The 24,446-nt window shown below is 46.8% G+C and overlaps 1 protein-coding gene across 7 annotated transcripts; it reads left to right on the plus strand.

Moving 5' to 3' along the window:
* The first annotated feature begins 1,048 nt into the window (after positions 1–1,048).
* On the plus strand, positions 1,049–22,612 carry tns2b (tensin 2b). Of its 7 annotated transcripts, none has more exons than XM_077014675.1 (28): positions 1,049–1,523; positions 3,799–3,904; positions 5,366–5,403; positions 10,692–10,721; positions 13,063–13,095; positions 13,257–13,273; positions 13,352–13,547; positions 13,952–14,002; positions 14,117–14,239; positions 14,332–14,396; positions 14,501–14,584; positions 14,681–14,793; positions 15,028–15,088; positions 15,259–15,334; positions 15,525–15,654; positions 15,839–15,904; positions 16,031–16,147; positions 16,379–17,617; positions 17,666–17,821; positions 18,122–18,203; positions 19,187–20,013; positions 20,166–20,390; positions 20,490–20,567; positions 20,678–20,755; positions 21,081–21,249; positions 21,544–21,612; positions 22,074–22,103; positions 22,391–22,612. In XM_077014675.1, the coding sequence occupies exons 1-28, from the start codon at positions 1,407–1,409 to the stop codon at positions 22,533–22,535; spliced, it is 4,521 nt and encodes a 1,506-aa protein (XP_076870790.1). In that variant the 5' UTR covers positions 1,049–1,406; the 3' UTR covers positions 22,536–22,612. The 7 variants fall into 7 exon arrangements, with proteins under 7 accessions (XP_076870790.1, XP_076870791.1, XP_076870792.1 ...); XM_077014676.1 differs by having other exon boundaries at positions 16,379–17,551; XM_077014677.1 differs by having other exon boundaries at positions 1,050–1,523; positions 16,379–17,518.
* The last annotated feature ends 1,834 nt before the right edge of the window (positions 22,613–24,446 follow it).

Consider the following 24,446-nt stretch of genomic DNA (forward strand, 5'->3'; position numbering starts at 1 on the left):
TGGATTTGAAAGATTTGAGAAGGAGGGAGTTTTGGAACTGTGTGTCTTTGCAATATATCATTTGGTTAGTTTTATATATGCTTTTATAGTATTTTTTGTATGATAGAGACGTGCGCGCGCACACACACATACACACACACACACACACACACACACACACACACACACACACACACACACACACACACACACACACACACAAGTATGTAGTCTTCTGTGTTTTCAGGCCCCAGTGACAGATGCATACTGTGTGTGTGTGTGTGTGTGTGTGTGTGTGTGTGTGTGTGTGTGTGTGTGTGTGTGTGTGTGTGTGTTTTACTGTTCTCTCCTGCTGTGTTGAGTGCTTTAGACTGTTGGTTCTGTTGTCTGTGGAGTGCAGTTGGTGCTCAGTGGAGGTCTGGAGTTGAGGATGGGACCTCACAGTGATCAGGATCACTTTCTAGAGGAAACCACACTGACTTATCCTTACAATAAGCTGAAACAGATTTTGATGTTGTTGTACACGGGTTAGACACTCTTTGTTTGCAGTTTGCAGCTGTATAGTTTTGCACAGAAAAGGTTGTTGGGAGGTTAAAGCTTTGAGATCATTGCTCAGAACTCACTTTACACAACCACAGAGTGACATTAAGACTAGTGTTGGGTGTAAAGCGGATATGGGCAAAGCGATGAGAACAGAAACGATCATTGTCCACTGCCGATGACTGTAAATGATGGGAAGAAAAAAAAAAGGAAAGTGAACCGTGCACATAAGGTTCCTTTTTGTATGCATGGAGATCTGTGCTTGGGGAAATCGAGGGAGAGACAGTGTGCAGAGGGTGTTGGTAATGGTGGAGAAATGTTGGAATACAAGTGTGTGTATGTGTGTGTGTATGTGTGTGTATGTGTGTGTGTGTGTATGATGAGTCCCTGTGGGTGAACGAAGCTGAATGCCAAAGAGGGGGGAAGATCCTGACGTAAGGCTTCCAAAAACAGCTGAGAGAGAGAGAGAGAGAGAGAGAGAGAGAGAGAGAGAGGCGAGGGTTGGGGGGGGGGGCAACACCAGAGAGGAGAGGAAGAAGTTTGACCCTCAGAATGCATGAGGGAGAGGGCGAGGAGCAGAGGGGGAAGACCTAGGACGAGCAGGCAAGAAGGAGAGAATGTGCTGTTCCCACACCGCAAGTGGACAGTGAAGGGACAGAGAGAGAGAGAGAGAGAGAGAGAGAGGCAGGGTCTGAGGTTAGAGGATCTCAGAGAAGGGCGAGTGGAGGCAGGGCAGGGGAGCTGTGGAGGAACGTACCGGAAGAAGAAGGTGTGTGTATGTGTGTGTGCACTAATGCAAGGGCTCTGAAGAACAGCCGGGCAGACCGGGAGCAAGTGGAGGACAGAAGGGCTGAGGAAGAGCGCAGAAGAAGAAAGACGCTGGAGAAATGGGCTGCGTGTTTAGTGAGCAGTGGCGGCGGGGGGAGAAGACCTCCCAACCAGCTGATGATGCCCCCAAAACCCGAGACTGCCTCGAGGATACAGAGATCCTCAGCCTTACAGAGGTACTTCTGTGTGTGTGTGTGTGTGTGTGTGTGTGTGTGTGTGTGTGTGTGTGCACGCGTTACACGGGGTCAAACAGTACATATGTTATGGGATTTATATGTACTAGGTTTCCTAGTCTTCACATCAACTCAGATGTTTTCATAGCTGGAGCACAACAGGAGAATTGAACTATTTTTCCCCGCAGAGTTGCGTTTCTCTAGTATGTTGCTAGTTGTAGTGTGATACCTGGGAAGAGTTCCATTAATACTACATGTTTATCTCTTTAAGACTGTTCTTTTAATACACTGCAAGTCTTGATTTAAATTCTACTCAGAGAACCAATGTGTGCAGCTGTGTGGTGAAGTGGTGCTGGATTTCCAGTAAGATCTGGTCAGTCATGTGGCCCCAGACTGACTGTAGTGGACCTAAATGGCTTTAGGTGATCGTGTTAGCCACACCACAGGAAACATGATATTAAGTGGTCTATGTGTACACATAAACAAAGTTGGTGAATATTATGGATCACTGCCAGCATTAGCTACAAGGCAAAAGTAACATAAAGACTTGCTTTACACTCTACTGACCAGCTGGACAGTTTGGTCCACTATCCTGCAAAGAGTGCGTTCTAAGAAGGGATTGTACATTGTTCTGGGCCATTCCAGTCTGTCCTAAGAGATGCAGATCCTATTATATCAATGTAGTGGAAAATGATTTAACACAGAGCATCGTAACTCTGTGACACAAACACATGTTTCCTAGAGTTACTGTGGTCACACAGGCGGGGTAAAAATAAACACTGGAATTCTGGGTTGGTGGAAGCATACCAACCTGGAGGCATGCACTTCCCACCTGCTCCCGTCTACTCCTGCGTGGAATATTTTGTGTGTGTGGCGTGTGTGTGTGTGTGTGTGTGTGTGTGTGTGTGTGTGTGTGTGTGTGTGTTTCATCTCTGTTGCAGTGACTGGGTTGAGAGTTCCAGTTACAAGGCTAAGTTTTGAGGCCACTTCAAAATGTCAACAGCAAAAATTTACCACAGGCAGAGCAGAAATCTCTTTATCTCTCTATGTCTCTCTCTCTCTCTCTATCCCTCTATCCCTCTATCCTCTTAAACTCTCAAACACCATGGCGGCTCACATGCAAGCCCCTGTGTGTACAGGGGGGAGGGAAACAAGGGGGGAATGCTTTAGCCATGAGCCTAGATTTGGCTGTAGAGGAGTAAAAGTGTGGAGACAAAGATGTAGTGAAAGCTGTGCTGCCTCCCCCAGCGTTGAGCAGGCTCAGCAGCGTCGATCCACCAGCCGCAGAACGGACGCTTTAATGAGACGTGCAACATGGCACCAACTGGACCGGATCCCTTCAGTTGTATCTGATGTTGCTGTCCGTCATAAGACCAAACCAGCAGAACGGCGTTCACTAGATGGCGCTATTGTAAAATGAAAAAGTTAAATCCTTGGTTTCCTGTTGTTTTAGACATTAAGGAGTCACTGAAGCAGACTGCAACTACAGCCCCATTATTTGGTATTTGTATCAAACCAGTGGGAGTAATTTAATGTTTCAGACGACGTGGTTAGTGTTTGTGTGTTTAGCTCACACTCCCATGGCTACTGCTCTCTGTACAGCTGCTCAGTGATGGAAACGCACCCCTGTTTATTTTAACACACAGCCAACTCAACCTGTTGTTTTGTCATGATGCATACAAACAATTTGTTTTTTTCTGCATATTTCACAGAAGTGAACAAAGCATTTTGCTGAAAAATGCACAATTCTAGATTAACGGGGTCAATGCAAAAAAAAATTTCTCAACAGTAGTTTTCTGAGGTTTTGACATTTGTATCAGTTGGTACAATTAGAACAGAAACCTACATGCAGGGCTTTGTAAGGGAAATTACATTCAAACTGCTTCACCCAGATTTACCATCACAGTTAGCATAATTAACATTGTATATGAAAATTCAGAAAACAAATGTAGATTCAAAGTTATTTTTAGAGTTATTTTTATAGATGTCTAGATGTTGCAAATTAATCATCAGAAATGATCATGTTTGTGTACATTTCCTTAAAGTGGGATTTTTCCTCTTACACAACACACAGGCTGTTGATGTCTTAGAAAGCAAACTGTGAAAATCTCTGCGTGTGAGTTTAGCAGTGTCATGTATATGAGAGACCACAGGAGGAGAACGTTCAACACAAACTGCTGGGTTTATGTTTTCTTCCTCTTATTTGTGTAAATGATCCCTCCATAGCAGAGAGACTTATTCTGACTGTGTGTGTGTGTGTGTGTGTGTGTGTGTTAAGTTAAGGAAGGTTGGATCACGTTCTTTCAAAGGGCGGAAGTCTAAGAAGAAATACCACTGTCCCCTATGCGAACAGGCCCTAGACAGTGATGAGTCATACTGTAAAGGTGACACACACACACGTACACGCACACAGACTCATCTGTTATTATATGTGTAATGTAAATATGAAAATACTGATCTTACTTGGCCTTGATATTACTAGTCTTGAGCACTATTGATCAGTTTCTAATCCCCCTTTATAGCCAGGCTTTTGGAAAAAGTTCCTCTTATAAAGACCTTACGAGTCTGGCTTTAGTACCATGCACTGAGACAGCCCTATGACGTGGTCATGATAATCTCCTCCTGATTCTGTTACTCCCAGTGTCCTCCTATTAGATTTAAGCATTATATTTGATACTGTAAATTATGGCAAATGTCTTAGCCATCTTTCTGCTGTGTGTATAACCAACAGGTTTTTAATAACCTGCTATTTTGTGGTTTATTTTCTATATTACAAATAGAATTCAGTTTGTTCTTGTAAAACATAAATCTGTTATTACCCGAGGCGTACCCCAGGGATCAGGCCTTGAGCCTCTCCTTATTCATAATCTTCTGTCCTTTGGTGATATCATTTGCTGCCATGGTCTTCAATTTCACTGTTATACAGATGATACTTGTGTTTGTTAGTACAAAATCTACCGCTACTCTTCCACCAGTTCACTAATGTCTTGTATTTATGACATCAAACCTCGGATGTATTCACACCTTTTGAAGTGAAATCTAATTAACAGGCCCTAAATCTATAGGAGCAAAATTCTCAGACTTTGCAGTAAACCGAACGAGTGTCTGTCAAATCATCCTCAGAAGGGCACACTTTGTGGATCACTTTTGTTCCCACTCTGTTGCAAACCACATTAAGTGCATGATGGAGAGGACACATTTCTATCTATGCAACGTGACCTTTGCTCCTTACTTTGACTAACAATCTGACCCATACATTCATCTTTTCCCACCTTGACTACTGGAAGTCTTTATTCTTTATTGGACTTCCTGATAAAACCTTATGTCCCCTGCAGCATATTACAAAATCAGCAGCTAGAATTCTCTCTTGCACTAAAAATCTCTTTCAGGTACACTGCCTCCCAGTCGCACAGCACATTAAGTTTAATCCCCTCCTTGCTGACTTATAAAGCCCTATGCAGTCCTAGCTCCTCTTAATTAGCTGACCTCCGTCACATACAGCTGTTCTCATATGCTGAGATCATCTGGCACTGAACTGCTAACTGTGCAGGAAGACAGGGAGGGGTCCTCAACCCTAACAGTCCTCACCAGACCCTTTAAGGGCACGACCCCACACTTTACTACACTTCACCTCCTTTCTTTTTCTTATTAACACTTTTCTAATTAATCCATCTTTTCTATTTTTTGTATTTTGGTTTATACAGTGACCTTGGGTATAAGAAGCTGCTTTATAAATATAAGTTATTATTTATAATAATTATTGGTGTTGTTTATTGGGTTTATTATTATTATTATTATTATTACTGCTATAGGATATACTGATATAATTTAATTTTCTCTTGCAGAGTGCAAAACTGCAGTTCATAATAACTGTGAAACAAAGGTGAGTGTACTGCTCACTCACTCCCTCCAACATTTGCAGCATCGGGTGAAGAAGTACAAATTAAAATACATGAATATTCGAACCGTTACCATCTCCTGGAGATCATGAACAGCAAGCACACGCAAGCACATTCACCCTGTCTTAATGGATCTAACCAGGGCACTACAGAGTAGAACTGAGACATAGAAGATATATCATCTAGTTCAAGCATAAATTCCTTTATCCTTAAGTCATGCATATTTAAAGAGAAGTAATACCACTGTATCTGCAGAGTATTGGAATAGTATATAATAGTATGAATTAGTGAAATAGCAACAAATAAGATATGAGACAGGAATAGTTATTATTATTATTGTTATTGTGTAATAATGGTTATATGTGTATGTGATTGTGTCATAGCTTTTGATCTTATGTAATATGTCATTGGAATGATCATACTGCTACATTAACACAATTGCATTCAGACAGCATGTGGATGAATTAGTCCATGAAAACTGTAGTCACTTACAGTCACTCCTGGAATATCCCACATCACAGACACTCAGACGGCAGGAAGGCAGCTGTTGTGCTCACAGTGTCACCTCACAGTGGAGCCACCATTCTGTTTTCTGTCACTCTGTGCTATGAGTGAGAGAGTCCGGTGTGAGGGGTTCAGTGTGTGTGGGAGGTTGAGACTGGAGTGGTGAGGGTGGGTTGTACTGGGGTTGTGGAGTGGTGAGGGTGGTAGTGTTGGGGTTGTGGAGTGGTGAGGGTGGTAGTGTTGGGGTTGTGGAGTGGTGAGGGTGGTAGTGTTGGGGTTATGGAGTGGTGACAGTGGTAGTGTTGGGGTTGTGGAGTGGTGAGGGTGGTAGTGTTGGGGTTGTGGAGTGGTGAGGGTGGGTAGTAGTAGGGTTGGGGAGTGAGTGTGGGTGGTAGTGTTGGGGTTGTGGAGTGGTGAGGGTGGGTAGTGTTGGGGTTGTGGAGTGGTGAGGGTGGGTAGTGTTGGGGTTGTGGAGTGGTGAGGGTGGGTAGTGTTGGGGTTGTGGAGTGGTGAGGGTGGTAGTGTTGGGGTTGTGGAGTGGTGAGGGTGGGTAGTGTTGGGGTTGTGGAGTGGTGAGGGTGGTAGGTTTGGGGTTGTGGAGTGGTGAGGGTGGGTAGTGTTGGGGTTGTGGAGTGGTGAGGGTGGTAGTGTTGGGGTTGTGGAGTGGTGAGGGTGGGTAGTGTTGGGGTTGTGGAGTGGTGAGGGTGGGTAGTGTTGGGGTTGTGGAGTGGTGACAGTGGTAGTGTTGGGGTTGTGGAGTGGTGAGGGTGGGTAGTGTTGGGGTTGTGGAGTGGTGAGGGTGGTAGTGTTGGGGTTGTGGCGTGGTGAGGGTGGTAGTACTGGGGTTGTGGAGTGGTGAGGGTGGTAGTGTTGGGGTTGTGGAGTGGTGAGGGTGGGTAGTGTTGGGGTTGTGGAGTGGTGAGGGTGGGTAGTGTTGGGGTTGTGGAGTGGTGAGGGTGGGTAGTGTTGGGGTTGTGGAGTGGTGAGGGTGGTAGTGTTGGGGTTGTGGAGTGGTGAGGGTGGGTAGTGTTGGGGTTGTGGAGTGGTGAGGGTGGTAGGTTTGGGGTTGTGGAGTGGTGAGGGTGGGTAGTGTTGGGGTTGTGGAGTGGTGAGGGTGGTAGTGTTGGGGTTGTGGAGTGGTGAGGGTGGGTAGTGTTGGGGTTGTGGAGTGGTGAGGGTGGGTAGTGTTGGGGTTGTGGAGTGGTGACAGTGGTAGTGTTGGGGTTGTGGAGTGGTGAGGGTGGGTAGTGTTGGGGTTGTGGAGTGGTGAGGGTGGTAGTGTTGGGGTTGTGGCGTGGTGAGGGTGGTAGTACTGGGGTTGTGGAGTGGTGAGGGTGGTAGTGTTGGGGTTGTGGAGTGGTGAGGGTGGTAGTGTTGGGGTTGTGGAGTGGTGAGGGTGGGTAGTGTTGGGGTTATGGAGTGGTGACAGTGGTAGTGTTGGGGTTGTGGAGTGGTGAGGGTGGTAGTGTTGGGGTTGTGGAGTGGTGAGGGTGGGTAGTAGTAGGGTTGGGGAGTGAGTGTGGGTGGTAGTGTTGGGGTTGTGGAGTGGTGAGGGTGGGTAGTGTTGGGGTTGTGGAGTGGTGAGGGTGGGTAGTGTTGGGGTTGTGGAGTGGTGAGGGTGGGTAGTGTTGGGGTTGTGGAGTGGCGAGGGTGGTAGTGTTGGGGTTGTGGAGTGGTGAGGGTGGGTAGTGTTGGGGTTGTGGAGTGGTGAGGGTGGTAGGTTTGGGGTTGTGGAGTGGTGAGGGTGGGTAGTGTTGGGGTTGTGGAGTGGTGAGGGTGGTAGTGTTGGGGTTGTGGAGTGGTGAGGGTGGGTAGTGTTGGGGTTGTGGAGTGGTGAGGGTGGGTAGTGTTGGGGTTGTGGAGTGGTGACGGTGGTAGTGTTGGGGTTGTGTAGTGGTGAGGGTGGGTAGTGTTGGGGTTGTGGAGTGGTGAGGGTGGTAGTGTTGGGGTTGTGGCGTGGTGAGGGTGGTAGTACTGGGGTTGTGGAGTGGTGAGGGTGGTAGTGTTGGGGTTGTGGAGTGGTGAGGGTGGGTAGTGTTGGGGTTGTGGAGTGGTGAGGGTGGGTAGTGTTGGGGTTGTGGAGTGGTGAGGGTGGGTAGTGTTGGGGTTGTGGAGTGGTGAGGGTGGTAGTGTTGGGGTTGTGGAGTGGTGAGGGTGGGTAGTGTTGGGGTTGTGGAGTGGTGAGGGTGGTAGGTTTGGGGTTGTGGAGTGGTGAGGGTGGGTAGTGTTGGGGTTGTGGAGTGGTGAGGGTGGTAGTGTTGGGGTTGTGGAGTGGTGAGGGTGGGTAGTGTTGGGGTTGTGGAGTGGTGAGGGTGGGTAGTGTTGGGGTTGTGGAGTGGTGACAGTGGTAGTGTTGGGGTTGTGGAGTGGTGAGGGTGGGTAGTGTTGGGGTTGTGGAGTGGTGAGGGTGGTAGTGTTGGGGTTGTGGCGTGGTGAGGGTGGTAGTACTGGGGTTGTGGAGTGGTGAGGGTGGTAGTGTTGGGGTTGTGGAGTGGTGAGGGTGGTAGTGTTGGGGTTGTGGAGTGGTGAGGGTGGGTAGTGTTGGGGTTATGGAGTGGTGACAGTGGTAGTGTTGGGGTTGTGGATTGGTGAGGGTGGGTAGTGTTGGGGTTGTGGAGTGGTGACAGTGGTAGTGTTGGGGTTGTGGAGTGGTGAGGGTGGGTAGTGTTGGGGTTGTGGAGTGGTGAAGGTGGTAGTGTTGGGGTTGTGGCGTGGTGAGGGTGGTAGTACTGGGGTTGTGGAGTGGTGAGGGTGGTAGTGTTGGGGTTGTGGAGTGGTGAGGGTGGTAGTGTTGGGGTTGTGGAGTGGTGAGGGTGGGTAGTGTTGGGGTTGTGGAGTGGTGAGGGTGGTAGTGTTGGGGTTATGGAGTGGTGACAGTGGTAGTGTTGGGGTTGTGGCGTGGTGAGGGTGGGTAGTGTTGGGGTTGTGGAGTGGTGAGGGTGGGTAGTGTTGGGGTTGTGGAGTGGTGAGGGTGGGTAGTGTTAGGGTTGTGGAGGGGTGAGGGTGGGTAGTGTTGGGGTTGTGGAGTGCTGAGGGTGGGTAGTGTTGGGGTTGTGGCGTGGTGAGGGTGGGTAGTGTTGGGGTTGTGGAGTGGTGAGGGTGGGTAGTGTTAGGGTTGTGGAGTGGTGAGGGTGGTAGTGTTGGGGTTGTGGAGGGGTGAGGGTGGGTAGTGTTGGGGTTGTGGAGGGGTGAGGGTGGTAGTGTTGGGGTTATGGAGTGGTGACAGTGGTAGTGTTGGGGTTGTGGAGTGGTGAGGGTGGGTAGTGTTGGGGTTGTGGAGTGGTGACAGTGGTAGTGTTGGGGTTGTGGAGTGGTGAGGGTGGTAGTGTTGGGGTTGTGGAGTGGTGAGGGTGGTAGTGTTGGGGTTGTGGAGTGGTGAGGGTGGTAGTGTTGGGGTTGTGGAGTGGTGAGGGTGGTAGTGTTGGGGTTATGGAGTGGTGAAGGTGGGTAGTGTTGGGGATGTGGAGTGGTGAGGGTGGGTAGTGTTGGGGTTGTGGAGTGGTAAGGGTGGGTAGTGTTGGGGTTGTGGAGTGGTGAGGGTGGGTAGTGTTGGGGATGTGGAGTGGTGAGGGTGGATAGTGTTGGGGTTGTGGAGTGGTGAGGGTGATAGTGTTGGGGTTATGGAGTGGTGACAGTGGTAGTGTTGGGGTTGTGGAGTGGTGAGGGTGGTAGTGTTGGGGTTGTGGAGTGGTGACAGTGGTAGTGTTGGTGTTGTGGAGTGGTGAGGGTGGGTAGTGTTGGGGTTGTGGAGTGGTGAGGGTGGTAGTGTTGGGGTTGTGGAGTGGTGAGGGTGGTAGTGTTGGGGTTGTGGAGTGGTGACAGTGGTAGTGTTGGTGTTGTGGAGTGGTGAGGGTGGGTAGTGTTGGGGTTGTGGAGTGGTAAGGGTGGGTAGTGTTGGGGTTGTGGATTGGTGAGGGTGGTAGTGTTGGGGTTGTGGAGTGGTGAGGGTGGATAGTGTTGGGGTTGTGGAGTGGTGAGGGTGGGTAGTGTTGGGGTTGTGGAGTGGTGAGGTTGGTAGTGTTGGGGTTATGGAGTGGTGACAGTGGTAGTGTTGGGGTTGTGGATTGGTGAGGGTGGTAGTGTTGGGGTTGTGGAGTGGTGAGGGTGGGTAGTGTTGGGGTTGTGGAGTGGTAAGGGTGGGTAGTGTTGGGGTTGTGGAGTGGTGAGGGTGGATAGTGTTGGGGTTGTGGAGTGGTGAGGGTGGTAGTGTTGGGGTTGTGGAGTGGTGAGGGTGGATAGTGTTGGGGTTGTGGAGTGGTGAGGGTGGTAGTGTTGGGGTTGTGGAGTGGTGAGGTTGGTAGTGTTGGGGTTGGGGAGTGGTGAGGGTGGGTAGTGTTGGGGTTATGGAGTGGTGACAGTGGTAGTGTTGGGGTTGTGGATTGGTGAGGGTGGTAGTGTTGGGGTTGTGGAGTGGTGAGGGTGGTAGTGTTGGGGTTGTGGAGTGGTGAGGTTGGTAGTGTTGGGGTTGGGGAGTGGTGAGGGTGGGTAGTGTTGGGGTTATGGAGTGGTGACAGTGGTAGTGTTGGGGTTGTGGATTGGTGAGGGTGGGTAGTGTTAGGGTTGTGGAGTGAGTGTGGGTGGTAGTGTTGGGGTTGTGGAGTGGTGAGGGTGGGTAGTAGTAGGATTGGGGAGTGAGTGTGGGTGGTAGTACTAGGGTTGGGGAGTGAGTGTGGGTGGTAGTGTTGGGGTTGTGGAGTGAGTGTGGGGGTGTGGCATAGGCGAAAGCAGGAATAGTGTGTGCTCACACTGCTCTCTGAACTGTTGTCAGGGACAAGAGTGGAGAACTCTCCTCCCAAAGGTAAAAACACCTTTACATTTACCTTCTGATAAAGTCCTTATGATGGGCAGATTTCCACTTGGTTGTTCCGCTGATTTGTTTATCGTAAGAAGCACATTTTGTTTGCATAGAAAAACTTCAGTGATGAAGACAGAAAGTAGCAATATGATCCGTACAGTATATTTCAGTTGAGATCAATTAACAAATATTCAGTCATGGAGATATTTATCTATTCAACTTTTCTTTTATTAACGACAGTGTATGACTGTTACCTTTTTAATATAGTGTTGGACTTTGGGAGGGTGTAGGGGGATGGAGTTCTGTTATTGTACTGCTGAGACAGGATGCAGTAAAGGAACTCTAATGTGTCTCATTATACATTCTGGACTCGTTTTCTGTCTAGCCTAAATAACAATGACCTATGAAATTCTCATTTTATATAGTGTTGCAGTATTATTGACATTTAAACAGTGTGCACCCCACTGTACACGTACTCAGGAAGCAGCTCAGACCAGCTGAATATCTGAAATAGACTTATGGAAATAGCCGTAAGCCAGCAAGCATTTCACTCATCTGCCTCTGTGGCTCTTTCAGCTGTTCTCAGGTTCTCCTTTCATCTCTCCATGTATCCCTCATCTCACTATATCTCACTATATCTCACTATATCTCTTTCTGTCTCCTTCTCTTTGCCAAGAGCCCCCTCAGTCCTTCAATATACTCATGTTTTCCTCTAATTATCTCTCTGTACTCTGCACACCAGTTCTCTCTCTCTCTGTCCCTCTCGTCCACATCCTCTGCTCCTTTCTGACCCCCTCTACTCTCTTAATCACACGTCAGTGGGTGTCTCAGCTAGACACACACTCCATGTTATTATGAAGTCCATCATGTTTACTTTCTCCCCGAATCAATGAACACGTGCAGTTACTGTTTCAGCATTTGATTAAGGCTGCCTGCTCCAGACAACACGTGTTAAACTGAATAAACAATCATTTTACTCTTTGTTTTTCAAAGCAGAAAAATTGGCTGTAATATTCTGTACACATGGCGGTTCATTTAGTGCTTTGTGGCACATGCACGTGTGTCATTCTAAGTGGACTGGGCCACATCAGTTCTGTTATACATGTCCCACCTGGTCTCCTTCTACTGAAGCGCTTCAAACGACATAAGGTCATAGTGAGTAACAATATAGTTTTAGATCAGCTAAAAGCAGCAAGAACTAATTCTCATCTAAGACTGCCATGATAAAGAGTGGAGGTAAACAAAGACAGACACGTGAGCGCACATTCATGCCTACATAAAAGTGTTAATCATTAGCAAGTTTCCCAGTGTGACAATAATTCTAATGAAGTCCCAGAAGACATCTTTGAACCAAGGGATACTCAGTGTGTGTGTGTGTGTGTGTGTGTGTGTGTGTGTGTGTGTGTGTGTGAGAGAGAGAGAGAGAGAGCGAGAGAGAGAGAGAGTACAGAACGTAACATATTCTAGCTGTGTCAGAGTTCTACCATGTTCTAAACCTTTTGCCTCATTCAGCTGCTAATCTCCATCCTCAACGTCCTTCAGATCTACCATCGTCCTACCTGCAACCTGAGGCCTGATAGTCCCTGATAGTCCACACCTATTAGACCCTCATAAATATACGTATTAGACACTACATACTCTGAGCAAGACTCTTTCAGACTGAGACTCCTTTCAGCTTTGCTTTTGAGTCTGTTATGTTGACAAGGATAAACAAGAGTATGTAGTAAAATGCAAGTTCTAGTTCACCATTCTGTACTAAGCATACTCTAGTACAACTGTTCTCTTTCATCGTCTTCTTTCCTATTTTTTGTGTTTTTAGAGTCAACATTGCCCAACATTTAGCTAGAGGGTGTGTGTATGTGTTAATGAGTAAACAGGATGAGCCAGTGTAATTGGTGGTGAGAAGTGATCTTTCAGTTTGTTTTGCAATGTTCTGGCCAGAATTCTGGAACATTAGCCTCAAGGCTGAATCACAGGTCCTCTGCTCAGCAGAAGTGTGTCTCTCCATAGAAAGTCATACAGCTACTGATTTCATACAACTACCACTTAGTTCTCTGCTACATGAAACCAGATCTACTAGTTGATATGTTATTTTCTTTTTAAACCATGGTTTTGGAATATAAAACTTTTTGGTCTCTCACTATAAATAACAACGGATAGACTGGAAGTGCTTTGCTGATAGTGGCATTTTAATTATGATTGGTTCAAAGTCACCCTGGTGCACAGGGCAACTTTGTTCTAGTGTGCCATCATGGCTAAGTTTTAGAAACCACTGGAATACACTGTATGGGTAGTCGCAAACATTCTGTCTGACTGTCTCTGTCTCACTCTTTGTCTTTTTCAGGTGTCCATTCCTTGTGCAGGTGTCACTAGCGCTGTGAGTAGCCTGTAGCTTTGCCTTCAGTGTTATTCTACATCAAGAGGAGAAGTACTTGCATGTGAAGTATGTCACATTTATTTAGAAGATATGTATCTTACCTCTCTCTCTCTCTCTCTCTCTTTCTCTCTCTCTCTCTCTCTTTCTCATTCCAAAACCAGAGGAACCCCACTCCCAGGTATGAAGACAACATTATGGCTGATAAAGGATGGTTGTTTTATGCACAAAAAAAACGTGTGTGACTGTAACCTGTCAGCTGTATGTCAAGGTGTGACAGCATGAAGTGCGTGATGGAGAGAGTAATGGAGAGCCATTATGACTTTGACCTCATCTACATCACTGAGAAGATCATCGCACTCTTCTTCCTGCCCAACCTGGAAGAACACAGTTATCGCACTAATCTGAGGGAAGTGGCAGCCATGTTGAAATCTAAGCATCAGGATAGGTTTATGGTAAGCTCGTAAATCACCATCTATTCATAATATGTGATGTAATGGTCAGTAATAGTATATACAACACTTCATTGTTTACTTTAGGTTTACTTTATATCCTCTCCTCTACAGAAGCACTTTATTAAACTTTTAAATTAAACCTTTAACTAAACCTTACCTCGTAAGAAGATTTTATGTTTACACGTGACCTGTCTTGTTTAGTAATTCTCTTGATTTGGTGTTGTATTATGTAGTATTGAGTTCTATTGTACTGCGTCTCAGCACTGAAACTTTTCTCGCTATTCTGGCAATTTCGGGCTCGTTTTTTGCTAATTTAGGAAACTCTAAGGTTGCTCTGGACAAGAGTGTCTGCTGAATACCATAAATATAAGTTTAACGGTAAAGGTATATGTATCATCTTTCAGGTCATAAATCTGTCCGAGAAGCGCCATGACATTTGCAGATTAAACCCCAAGGTAAAACGATGAAGGGATTGCATACACTTTTAAACCAAACCAGGTCTCCCTGAAAGCTTTCTCTGAGGTTCACCTTCAAGGTTTGTTCTGCACTCCTCATTCTCCACCTGTCAGGTTGAGGAGTTTGGTTGGCCAGACTTACATGCCCCTCCTCTGGATAAGATATGCTCCGTGTGCAAGTCCATGGAGCACTGGCTGAACTCTGACCCCCACAATGTTGTTGTGCTTCACTGCAAGGTCAGAGGTCAATGTGAACTTAAAACACTAGCAAACAACCACAGATAATTTGGTCAGTTTATGAATAAGTGATATTAACCTTTCCTTACCAGGGGAACAGAGGAAAAACAGGAGTGATCATAGCAGCTTATATGCACTACAGCAAGATATCAACTGGGTAAACACTCGTACTGTATGTGCTCATACACTCACTGGGTGGCCTCAGGACGTGCATTTTAATGGCTGGTGAATTTCTGCATGCATGCTCTGTATGGGTTGTAGGGCAGATCAAGCACTCACCACTGTTGCCATGAGAAAGTTTTGTGAGGAGAAAATCTCTGCATCTCTGCAGCCTTCTCAAAATAGGTCAGTACTGCCACTATCTCCCTGTGATTCTGTTATATCATAATGTCACCGTAAAGAGGGCAGCACATATGACTCTCACATTTCCCATCTGCACAGGTACATGTATTACTTCGCTGGGCTTCTGTCAGGAACCATCAAGATAAACAGCTCTCCTTTGCTCCTGCACCAGGTTCATATTCCAGACCTGCCCAGCTACGAGCCAGGGGGAGGTACACACACACACACACACACACACACACACACACACACACACACACACACACACACACACACACACACACACACACACACACACACACACACACACACACACACACACACACCACAGGACCACAGCACACACACCACAGGACAGTGAAAAACAGCACTACAGCAGCAATGTTCTTCCTCTGTCAAAAGATGGAGTTAGCAACCGGGTTTATGTTGTGCTGTCTCTTTCTCAGGTTACGCACCATTCCTGAAGATCTATCAATCTCTGAAGTTGGTGTACACCTCAGGCATATAGTAAGTCCCATGGATCTCAGTAGGCTGTAGGAATATGACCACTATATGTGGCAGATGCTGCAAAAGTCTGACTTCTTACCTGTGTGTGTGTGTGTGTGTGTGTGTGTGTGTGTGTGTGTGTGTGTGTGTGTGTTTGTGTGTGTGTACACCTGTTTATATGTGTGCTGCAGCAATAGTAATGGCTCCAAACACAAAACTCTCTGTATCAGGATAGAACCACCTCTGCAGTTGAAAGGGGATGTTCTGGTAGGAAACATCCTTTTTTCTTTCAATATCACAGAGCAGTCGTGTTCCTGTGCACTTACATACCAGTAAGGCCGTATGCCCTGCTGCCTGGTCATAAAGCCGCAGCGTCTGTGTTAGTAGCGCCTTGTTCTCTCTGGTGAGCTATAGGCACTCTCCTTCTCCATTTTGTCTCCTGTGCCTCTCTCTCTAGGTGAAGTGTTACCACCGTCGTTCAGGTGTGTGTGAGAGGGAATGTGTATTTCGAGTGCAGTTTCATACCTGCACAGTTCATGGAGCCCAGCTTTGGTTTGGGAAAAAGGAGCTGGACCATGCATGCACAGGTATAGACACTCACACACTCACACACTCACACACACACACACACACACACACACACACACACACACACACACACACACACACACAAACAAGCAGTCTGCCATTACAACAAATTAGAAAAATGACCATCAATTGCTGATGTTAAGCACAGTTGTGTGACATAATTGTTCTTGTGGGTTGTTATAGATGACCGTTACCCAGATGATGCCACAGTAGAGCTGGTGTTTTCCACTGGTCCACAGCAGACGAGAGGTGCTGCTCTGTTCTTCATTTTATCATCTAATAGCCTTCTGTCCATCACTACTATCGGCAATAACCTTCTGACGTGTGGTCATAACTGAGGTGTGTGTGTGTGTGTGTGTGTGTGTGCTCTCTCAGGTAGGGAGTCAGAGAAAAATGACCCTGGGGGGAAGGCAGGTTTCAGCTGCACAGATCCAGTCGTACGCTGGGACTCATATGAAAATTTTAATCTTCACCATCAGGACAGCACAGAGGGTATGGACACACACACACACACACACACACACACACACACACACACACACACACACACACACACACACACACACACACACACACACACACAATGCATCCTTTACACACAGACATGTGTTTCACTCTAAGCTATAATGCAGTGCAAAAAACACAGTTTACCCCAACTGATGAGTTGGCCCATCACAGACACACACTGAAGAAGAAGATCTTGGTTTGTTTTTTGTCGTGCAGATATCTGTCACACACGTGGCCCACTGGACGGCAGCCTCTATGCTCAGGTGAAGAAGCGACGTGCGCCCCACTCCGGCTCCAACAGCTGCTCGCCCTCCGTCGCCTCCTCTACGCCCATACAGGCCCTTCAGACTCTCTCTCCCAGCTCAGATTCAGGCCTCTCCTCTGCCCCCTCCGACCTCTTGGAGGAGCCGCACCAAGCTCATCCCAGTTCCCACCTCCAGCGAGAAGGGAGTGTGAGAGAGAGGGACAGGGAAACAGCTTTACTGGGTGATGGTGACTGCTCTCCTCTCCGGGTGGAGCGCCCCTGCTGTGCCCGGCCTTACACCCGCCCTCAGACGTGTTGCGGGCCCGACCCGTACAACGCACGGCCTCAAGCGCTCCATCACAAGCACCACACACTCCCCTGTAGCCCCACTGCCCCTCCATCCACCCGCCAGGTGGAGCTTCTGTGGGAGAGAGGGCGGTATCAGCACCACCCCTGCACTCAGACGGTCCGGCCCCTTTACACTTACCCCTCGCTGGAAACACGTACCCACTCGCCACATACGCGTCCTGTTGCCCATGCACGCACGCTTCCCGCACAGGCCCGTCTATTCGACCCAGAGGAGCCCTGTCCTCTCTTCCACTACCCTGGTCACTCCCACAGCCACACCCACATTCCACCTCCTCCGCCCTCACATCAGTCCCTGCCCCCGAGTCCTTACTGTGAGTTACGCTTCAGCTCAACTTCTCCTACTTCCTGTTCCTGCAGGGAGTGTTCCCACCTGCGGGAGGACCTCGCCCTGCATTCTCTCAGAGCGGGACGATTTGAGGGTCTCCCTTGGCCTCCGCAGGGGGGTTTTGGGTGTAGGAGAGAGGGGCCGATGCACTGGGCTAGAGAGAGAGAAATGGAGTCTCATTGCAGCAGAGCTCGTGGGCCACAGTACTGGAGCCACAGATCAGTGATGCCACCGATGACATCGTCTTATGGACATGGACACTGCCATTCTGTCACAAAACAAGATCCTCATGTGTATTTACCAGACCCACTACTAAACGCCCCTCCGAGTCCATATCCAAGCCCACACAGCAGTGAGTCCAGCAGCCATCCAAGTTCCCACAGCAGTGACTACAACAACCATCCAAGTTCCCACAGCAGTGAGTACAACAACCATCCAAGTTCCCACAGCAGTGAGTACAACAACCATCCAAGTTCCCACAGCAGTGAGTACAACAACCATCCAAGTTCCCACAGCAGTGAGTACAACAGTGTTCATTCCCTTTGCCCCTACTCCCCTTCCCAAGTTAGAGAGAGTCCTGGACATGCTTCCATGGGTCAGTGTCTGAACGTATCTCCACTGGCTTTCACCCCTTCGCCAATGAGAGAGAGTCTTAGCCAACATCTCACTCACAGACCTCCATCCACTACAGGGCTGCACAGTCTCTACCACAGCCAAACAGGTATGTGGCAGCAACAGGAATATCAGGTCGATCACAGTTGCAGTGCAAAGTACTGGTTCAATACTAGAGACTGACAGCAGACTTGTGAGGTTTACGCCTGTCCTGAGCTTTCTGAGAATGTGTTATAATTGGTTTAGTTTCACCTTCGCTTTGACTTTAAACTTCCCCTTGACTTTAAACTTAGTCATAAGCTACTATATAACAATGTAGAATGTAATACAATACAACATGACCTACACAATAAACCTGCCTTGTCTTACACAATCTAACCTAATCTGTCTTGCTTTGCATAAACCACAGGGGATGATTCAGAAGAAAAAACATCCCAGAAAGGCTTGGGAGCAATTTGCGTTGGGACTGTGTCTCTGCAGTCCCAGGACAGGTATTTACTGTACCCATTATTTACACCTTGCTACATATATTACATCTTACTGTAAATGTTATGCCAGCTTTAAACATCCTCCATGTGTGTACACTGACCAATCACTGCTTTAGGAACACATGACAGGTGACAAATGATCATTGGTAAAGTGCCCCCAATTGGCGGTTACGTCACAATCAGTGCCTGTATTAGGCGATGGGTAGTCCACTGCACAGCAGAAAGGGGAAAAAAACAGCTTTAGACCAATACGTTCTGCGGTTGACCACCCGCCAACGCAACCAACACCTCGCATGGACCAAAGCCCCATGGACAATGGACCTTGGACAGATGGAAGACAGTCATCTGGAGTGATGAGTCTCGTTTCCTGTTGAAATACACGGATGACTGGGTCTGTATCTGGCAGAAGCCAAACGAATGCCACAGCTGCTGGTTGTAGCTTGGTGGTACTGGTCTGGAGAGCATCCTCTTGGTATGCCCTGGGATCGTTATTCATTGTTCCACAATCTATGAACGGAAAATGCTACAGGGACCTGTCAGTTGACCATCTTCACCCACATTTTCAGGAGGTCTTTCCAAGCAATAGTGCAGTTTTCAACAGGACACTGTCCTGTGTCATTGGGCTTGGATCACTCCACACTGCCATGGCCCCAAACTCACCTGACCGCAACACCATTGAGCATGCTGGAGCAGGCTGTGCAGTCCACTCCCACTCGCCCACTAAATGTCCTACAACTAACGAAGCTGCTGCAGTGGGTCGAATTGCATATGTAGGATGTTTGCCACCTTGTGCAGTGAATTCCCACGATTAATCTGCGCGATGTAATTTATTAATAAGCCAGACGATATCAATAGCCAGGTGATCCTAATCTAGTGATCGTTCAGTGTATGTTGGTCATTTTTCGTGAAAGATAGGTTATGCACAAATTGATGGGCTTGTATGCTCAAGTGTCCAGTACTTCTTAAAATTTCTATTGGTTTTCCAGTGTGGGGCCATCATTGGACCCAGGGGACCCAACCCAGAGTGAAGTGACACATGTGGAGCCTCCTTCTGGACCCATCTTTGCTAGAGACACTGCCGCTCTAAAGACACAGTCCTTGGAGATGAAGGACGGAGCTGCTGAGTGCACGTCCAGCACCACCCTCTCCAGTGGCTCTGATCCACCACTCTCATGCCTGGACGTAGGATCTCCTGTGCTCGGTGGGGAGCTAGAAGGGAACGGCTCAGTGCCATCAACAAGCATCTGCCAGGAACAGAACAAGGATGTGTGCCTACTCACCAAATCCATCCTCAACACTCCCGGGCCTTCCTCTTGTCCTTCAGAAAGAAGCTCCTCCTCTGATGTTCCTTTACTCAGATTGACCCCTGTGACCGATGGGAGTTTGTCCAATGAAGAGGGCAGTGGCAGTGATTTGAGAGTTCCTTCCCCAGTGTCTGATGGTTATGTCACCCCCTCGTTCCCTTTAGCCTCACCCAGCTACCCTCTCCTGACTGTACCCCATGTTCCATACACAGGGTACACTGCTGTCACTATTCCAGCCTCCCCTACACAACCCCCCCTGCCTGAAAAACAGCGCATCTCTCCTCTCCAGGACAACCCCTCTCAGACATCCACAGCCTCTGCCGGACCTTCCATTTGTCCCCCCCGACTGCAGGTCTCCTGTGCACCCATGACAGAGGAACAGCAACCCTCAGCTAGGCCCAGAACAGCGCCCTCTAGAGGACTGGAGGAGCTGGAGAACCGTGTCACTTCCAAGTTTGTGCAGGATAGTTCTAAGTTCTGGTATAAGCCTGGCATCTCCCGAGACCAGGGTAAGGGAGACCAACACATTCATAAATTGCACATTTTTTAAATAAAATGTGGGAACAAAAATAACATTTGAAAGCATTATTCAGCAAATTACAGATCCAATTCAAAATGCAATTCATTTTTGTCAATGTTTTCTTTTGCTGATGCTCTCTAGCAATTGCAGTTCTGAAGAATAAGGAGCCAGGCTGTTTCCTAATAAGGGACAGCAGCTCTTTCCAGGGCGCATATGGATTGGCTCTCAAAGTGGCCACTCCCCCACCGCATGCCAGAAGCCATGGCAACGGCCACACCTCACAGGAGCAGCTGGTCAGGCACTTCCTGATTGAGAGTGGAGCAAAAGGAGTGAAAATCAAAGGGTGTCAGAACGAAACATATTTTGGTGAGAGGACGTAGCTATTTCCACATTCAGCTATGTCCACGTCAGCACCTTTTTGCTCTGTTCCTGACACAGATATTCTTTTCTTGGTTCTGTTTATAGGCTCTCTATCTGGTCTTGTATATCACCACTCCATTAGTCCAGTCTCTCTGCCCTGCAAACTACACATCCCAGACAAAGGTCTCTCAATCACAAGCAGGACTGGCTATATAACTGACTTGAGCATAAAAAGTAGTTTGGGTGATGATGTGCTAATGGTGGATTTGTGTATGTTGTTCTGTGGAGTGCAGATCTTGTAGGAGAGTTGCAGGACTTGCACAGTGGCAGTAACACCAGCACAGCTGCCGACCTGCTCAGACAGGGAGCTGGTGAGATCAACATACTGATCAACTGATACAGTTTTACATAAGCACTGGCTGGTGTTCTTCAGCCCTTGGTATCACTATGGAACATCAGAACACAAAGTCACATTGTGTACAGTCACATGTAATAGCTTTAACTTTGAATGACGTATGCAGAAATGTCCTCAACAATATATTGGATTATAATGTGAGGTCCTTTAGATTCCCCAGGCAAACTTCATGTATATGTAACACTGTCAGTACTAATTTAACACTAATGCAAACTTTAATGACTATCTCTGTTGGTCTATCTGTGTATCTCCCCGTCTTCCTGTCCCCACCCCTTACACAGCCTGTAATGTCCTCTACCTAAACTCTGTGGACACAGAGTCCTTGACTGGTCCACAAGCTATCGCCAAGGCAATAAAGTGCACGCTGACACAAGAGCCCAGCCCTTCAGCAACAGTTGTTCACTTCAAAGTGTCCACACAGGGCATCACACTTACAGACAATCAGCGCAGGTACGCGCACACATACACACACACGCACACACACACACACACACACACGCACACACACACACACACATACACACACACGCACACACACACACACACACACACACACACACACAAATGTGCACACCGATACACATATGTGCACACAGCAACATGCGCACGTACACACACACACACACACACACACAAACACATTTTTGTTCTAATTAGATAATTAGTGACACTATTAAAAAAGCAGGAAAAATGGCAGTAACATATGTCCATGTGTTTCTCTATGCCACGCCCCCACCCTATAAGGCTGTTCTTCAGGAGACATTATCCTATCCATAGTGTTACGTTCAGCAGTGTAGATCCACAGAGTCAAAGGTAAACCTACTTCTTGCATTCGTTAATCTGTGTGTTGCAGTAGTGACAACAAGCTAAATTAATGTGAAGTTTTGCACTATAGTTTGTATGCTTTGCATTCTTGAACATTACTTCTGTAACCAGAGCCAGAGTGGCTAATCGGGAGATTCGGGAGGATTCCCGATGGGCCGGCTCATGTCAATCTCTAGTTTGGGCCGATTGGGAGGGAAAAATAATTTTGGGCAGGATTTGGGCATTAAACTCCCGGACTGAAAAAGTGGCCCACTCCGGCCCTGTCTGTAACTATACAAAGTTCATCAATGCCTATGGCAAGAAATGTGCATGCTAAATGAAAATGTTCTAAAATGAATGCCTGTATTGCCAAAAATGCTGTAATTCAATTATTATATACATGCTAATTGTACATAATTTCATTGAGATAGCAATGTACATGTGTATGTCTGTATCTGTCTGTGTGCCAGGTGGACTAATACTGATAACACATCCAGCAAGTAAGTGATACAAGTGTTTTGTTTTGGGTTTTTTGTGCGGGCATGTGTGCTGATTTATGTGTGTTTATGCTAGTATGTGTATGCATGTCTGTGAGTTTCAGTGCATGGGTATAGTGTAGATTGCTTTATGCTGTGTGTTTGGGAGGAGTTCCCCAATACATCTTCTTAGTCCAGTACATGTTTAGGCCAAACTCCTGACTGAAAAACATGTTACATTTTGGCTTTGAGAGTTTGTTTCAGAGGTTCTTAATGTTTCCTTCACCTAACATCCCTTTGTCCTTCTCTAGGATGTTCGGGTTTGTGGCCCGGCGCAGTGGTAGTTCGGGAAATGTGTGTCACCTATTTGCAGAGCTTGACCCAGAACAGCCTGCCACCGCCATTGTCAACTTCATCAATAAAGTCATGCTGGGACCACAACTGCTGTGGAAGTAGCAGAGGAGAGGAGAGGAGAGGAGAGGAGAGGAGAGGAGAGGAGAGGAGAGGAGAGGAGAGGAGAGAGGAGAGGAGAGGAGAGGAGAGGGGAGGAGAGGGGAGGAGAGAGGAGAGGAGAGGAGAGGAGAGGAGAGAGGAGAGGAGAGGAGAGGAGAGAGGAGAGGAGAGGGGAGGAGAAAGGAGAGGAGAGGAGAGGAGAGAGGAGAAGAGAGGAGAGGGGAGGAGAGGAGAGAGGAGAGGAGAGAGGAGAGGAGAGGAGAGAGGAGAGGAGAGGAGAGGGAAGAGGAGAGAGGAGAGGAGAGGAGAGGAGAGAGGAAAGAGGAGAGGGGAGGAGAGGAAATGAAAGGAGAGGGGAGAAGGGAAGAGACACTTTTCATTGTAATCCCTTTCATAACCTTTTAGTTAAGTTTGCTTTTGCCTGTTTTCATTTCTAAACAAAATGAAAGCGGTATTAGCAATTCAGTTATATTTCTCACATATAAAGTGTTTGATAGTATTCCGCTAACTTTATCATTTGAAAAGCCTTCTGACAAAAGCTGGCAGCAGGCGAGGATACAGCATGGGAAGGAGATGAATGCTACAGCGCTGATGGACGAGGAGTGTGGACTTCTGCACAGCAAATAAGAAACAGTGAAGTGATCTGTTGGGAGGGAAGGAGAATTTAGGTCAGTGTGATAAATCTGTGATTGGGCTGCCAAATGTTCGCAAACAGAAATAAAAGTGTCGCCATATTGGTGCACAAATGTCACGGGTAAAACCTGATGTGACAACTGCATTTTCCCTACATGTACATACAATCTGATTTAGGACTTTTTTCACCAGTCTGTTTCACCATTCTATAGAATTAGTAAGAAGTATTTTCCTTAAGGTTCCCCAGCCATCCATTTAGAATGCTGTACATGACGAGGAATTTGTGGTATCTGAATTAAAACTATATAAGAACACAAGGGCAATCGAGCATTTGCCTCCACACTCTTAAATGTTCAGGGATCTTCACCTTGCCTTGTAGGAGATAAACCCCTAGGAGGTCTAGTAGAACTTTTTCAGAAGAAACAATAAGGAGCTACCACAGAATGCATCTACTTGGCACAAAGGAATATTCTCTAAGCTAGAACCATAAAATGCTGTTCCCTTATCAGCACAATTTGGGGCACAGCGTTTTACAACAATACCATGTACTGTGGAATACCTTACAGGAGGATTAGGGCCTGCAGATCTCTGACAATATTCTCGTACTACACCATGGACTGATGGACTGACATGCGTTCAAATGAATTATTATTATTACTATGATGCAATCTTCAGACCAAAATGATATACAAAGAAACATCCCAGATATATTTTTGTGTGTTTAAATTGTTGTGGGAAAAACTACAGTCTATCAATGGTCCTTTGAGAATCCTTCTTTAAAGAATGTTTGTGATAATGCGTATGTCTTTAAGTGTATGCTTTATTTCCAAGGTGTATTATTCATTTGTCATATGGTGTGTATTCATACATGCACATAATAGGAACTTCTGAGGCAAGTGTTCATTTACAGACATGAATGCTTGCAGTTTTTTTGTTTTAAATATCAAGGTTTGTTTTATATTTGAAATTTGCAGATTCTAAATGCCTTTCCATTTCAAATAAACTAAAGTTATTGAAAAGGTAAAAGAACAGTTTTTGTTTGCATACTTGTTGAGTTTTCATTCGATATAATGTTTCAAATGATGAATGCCCTTTATATCATATGATATAATGTTTCAAATGATGAATGCCCTTTATATCATATGCCATGAAGGATGAAACGATATGAAGTTAAGAGAGTTAATATGAAGTTAAGAGAGTTAATATGAAGTTAAGAGAGTTAATATGAAGTTAAGAGTACTATGCATGTAGTTTTGGGGGCAATTTCTGTTCATACTGTTT

This window comes from Brachyhypopomus gauderio, chromosome 8 (genome assembly GCF_052324685.1).
Source record: "Brachyhypopomus gauderio isolate BG-103 chromosome 8, BGAUD_0.2, whole genome shotgun sequence".
NCBI classification, from domain to species: domain Eukaryota; kingdom Metazoa; phylum Chordata; class Actinopteri; order Gymnotiformes; family Hypopomidae; genus Brachyhypopomus; species Brachyhypopomus gauderio.